At 29.9% G+C, this 3,887-nt stretch overlaps 1 protein-coding gene across 1 annotated transcript; it reads right to left on the reverse strand.

Annotated features, from left to right (window-relative positions):
- Positions 1–958: 958 nt before the first annotated feature.
- Positions 959–1,816, reverse strand: LOC106314126 (putative FBD-associated F-box protein At1g50980). Its single transcript, XM_013752060.1, has one exon. The coding sequence runs from the start codon at positions 1,814–1,816 to the stop codon at positions 959–961; it is 858 nt and encodes a 285-aa protein (XP_013607514.1).
- Between the last annotated feature and the right edge of the window lie 2,071 nt (positions 1,817–3,887).

Genomic DNA, 3,887 nt, shown 5'->3' on the forward strand with positions numbered 1-3,887 from the left:
CATTTGGATAAATTCTAAATTATAAATCTTAAACACTAAACTCTAAATCTTAAAAATAAATATTTTTTTTAAATAATCTTTTTTAAGAACTATTGTTATTTTTATTTATTTAATTTTTTATTTTTTATTTTAAAAGCATAATATAATTTGGCAAGTTATTTTGTTTCCTTAATTAAAAGATACTAGATCTAAAATGACAACTTTCTATTGGTTGGTGAACCTAAACCTAGGGGGTGAACCCAAGAAAAAGTCTTATCTTTTCTATTCCATAACTCATTAGGAAAGTGATATCTTGTTTCTCAAACTACTTCAAGTTCACTTCAACACGGAGATCATCCCGTTTGAAACCCTAAAGCAAATGTTCTTGTGAATTCATGCCTAATATGAATTATTAAACTGAATTCCGCAACCCGTAAAAAATTATCTTATACTGTTTGGGTATCTGTTGTTCTATGGAGTTTTTGTTTCAATTGTTTTCTTAAAAAGTAACTTACAAAAAAAAGACATGGATGTTCTGTGACTTTGGTCGGTGTATAAATTAGAACATTATCCCTGTGTTTTTATTGTTTGAAAGTTTTTTTCTTAGGATTACCAACATGGTACATTTGCACACTTTCTTACATTTGATCATAGACTCTAGAGCAATGTTTTCCTTTTTGTTATACATGATGAAACCGAGAAACATACAAAATAACGGACAATCAATCCTTCACTGACTCAATAATAAGAAGCACAGATAGCTAATAACAAGAAATATATGTTGGAAACTATTCCAACTTATTCATAACAAACACAGATGGCAAATAACAAGAACTATGTTGGAAACTACCTATTCCAACGTATTAATAACAAAGAAGTTATTCAAACACATGCATGCAAGCCACACATTCTAACTCCTTCAGTACATCATGTTTCTCCGCATATTTTGAATAGAATGCAGCAGCCTTTTTTAAATGACTCACATTTTCGAGGATGTACTTTGCACCTTCTCTCTCTCGGTCGGTATAGGTTGGTCACAAACAATGTTGACACTCGCCTTGACCAGCTCGGGCATATATCCAAACCGTACATAGTTGCTGAAGGTGTCCTTAATGCTAAAGCACCTTAAAGAAGGTGCATTAATCACAAACCCATGAACACCTTCAGGCCGAGATTTCCCAGACGTATAGATATGAGATTTCCCAGACGTATTATCGATAGATAAACACTTCAGCGTTGGCACATCAATACTAAACACCATCACATTGGTATATGTGCTTCTTCTCACCACCAAGTCTTCAAGAAGTGGGCATATGCTTAGAAGCTTTGTCACAGATTCGTCGCTTGAGAATCTAACCGATAAAAGGTGAAGTTTCTTGACACCAATCAAAGAAACGTTAGATGGAATATCCACAAGACTAAGTTTCTCAAGTATGAGGGTTTCAAGTTGTGGGTAGAGATACAAGCTTTGGGGAAACTCAAAGGATTTGTAAAGCATCTCTATTCTCAGCTCTCTCAAAGAGCGAGCAACTACATAATTAACCAAATCTTTGATGTCTTGTCTCGAGTTATTTGGGTTCAGCTTGAGCTGTAAGCTCTCTACATTTGATCTGCTTCTAATGAATAGAGCAAACATTTGAAAAGTGTGAGGATATGAAGGAGTAGCATCATATCTGAATTTCTTTACCTCCTTCCAAAGAGACTTCCACCGTTTTGAAATGGCACTCGTGGCTACACCATCTTTACTAGGAAGAAAAGACAGTATTTTCAACTGCAACTCGTCTGGAAACTCACTCAGCCGACCCCTCCTAGGACTCCTACGAATCTGATTCGTCATTATACCCCTCCTACAATCCTGATTCCTCATTTCTTTGACAATAGCCAAATTTTCATAACCAAGAAACAAACCCTAAACTCAACCGGTGATTTTTTTTTTTTTGAAAAGATCTAAACCTTATCTTGTACTTCTGATTGTGCTCTCTTCAATTCTACAAATCTGTGTATGTATGGTTTTGTAGAGTTTTGATATCCCAATGAGAATCGTGTCCAGACTTTGCTTTTAAAATATACGTTACATTTTTTCCTTTCCTTTTTTTATTATTTTTATTTCCATCTTAAAACGAGGAAAAAAGAATAAAACACCCTATTACAGAAATATTTATAGTCAGTGTGGTTACCAGAAATATATATATATATATTTTTTTCCATATTATAAAATTTATTAGAATAGATCTGGATTTATAGCCTAAATGGATGCATTAGATGTTGACTGAAAAAAGAATTTTTTACTAATGGTAACAATCTACGCTATTTAAATAGAAGTCACAAATTCTTTTATTTGTGATTTTTTTGGACCACTCCATAGAAACTATATCAAATTTTACATAATGTAATTATAATATCTTTTATCATTTTGTTTGAAATAATAAACTTTTTCTTAAACTAATTGCTAACAAAATCTATAAATAAAATCTTTTTATAATCTTTTTGAAACTTATTTCCAAAAGTAATTAATATAAATTCTAATTATGCAAATAAAAATAGAGATTAAAATTACTTTATTAATTTTTATAAACGAAAATTAAAATTATATAAAATAATTATATTTTAATAATAATAAAAAATTGATTAATTTTAAAATTTCATTTTACAAAGATTTTAAAAAGATTTTGTTAGAAAGGAATATTCTTTTCTCTTTCAAATATAATTTTTTTTATTATTATTAACTATATAAAATGAAAAATGACAACCTTAATGTTTATCAAATACAAATGAGTTATATTATAACCTAATCAAATACAAATGAGTTTTATAGTAAATAGCCTTTTACGATGAAATAACCTCGAAAATCATTTCATCGTTAATCATCCGTCGTAAAGAATATATACTCTCTAAATCGTCGTAAAATGACGAGGAGACTATTTCTTCGCAAAAAAAAGACTTATTGATTCGTCGTAACATACACACAATGTAGTGACACTACATTATCATATCGTCGGTGGTATATGCCCCTTTTGTTTAAAAATATTTTATATAAAGAAATAAAAAGTTGTACAGATTTATATCACAGTAGGCCAAATTTCCAAACATGTATAGTAAACATTTCACATACTAACAAACTTGAATCATAGGTGAGCCTTCAAGAATATACCAAATGGATTCGAAAGAACCGATATTAAGTATGGTAACCAGCAAAGCGGTTTTGAGTAGATGCACATCAAGCACATGTTTAGATAATTAGATTGAGTCTATATATTTAAGAAGCCACATTTTAATGAAAAATATTCATTATCGCAGGTGGTTACAATTTCACCATGTGTTTATGTTCTGAGTTTGATTTCATATGTGTCTTTTCTTTTATAAGTACATACTAGATTTTAGCATGTGCTATGAGAAGCGCGGGGTAACTTCTTAGGTATAAAACTTTTATTTAGTGGATATCAAAATAATTAAAATTTGATGTTTGATTTCTATAACTGAGACGTTTTTTATTTTTACCTTTTAAGTTTTATATTCCACAGTAGTGTTTTCATATCTCACTCAGATTTGAGATTGAACTGGTCAATCGGTGACTCATATATAATGCAGTTTGGATTTAGTGAAAAAAAATATTTATTAAAAACCTGATAAAATTCAGTAAAAACTTAAAAATCCGCCACTAACATGTGACCCGTATATAATACGATTTGGGTTTAATATTTCATAACCCTAAAATCTAAAGTATATTGTTTTGTAATAAACGCTAATTTGAAAAAAAAATATAATTAAAGGATGTATTAAAAGTTTGTCAATGGGATAAAAACAAATAGATGTAATAAAGGTTTTTATATGGGATATAATGGGGATGTTGTGTTACATTGTTAAAAAGCATGATGCATTTGTTTAATCTACAAAGCAAGCATTAGAAT

Source organism: Brassica oleracea, chromosome C9 (assembly GCF_000695525.1).
Source record: "Brassica oleracea var. oleracea cultivar TO1000 chromosome C9, BOL, whole genome shotgun sequence".
NCBI classification, from domain to species: Eukaryota; Viridiplantae; Streptophyta; class Magnoliopsida; order Brassicales; family Brassicaceae; genus Brassica; species Brassica oleracea.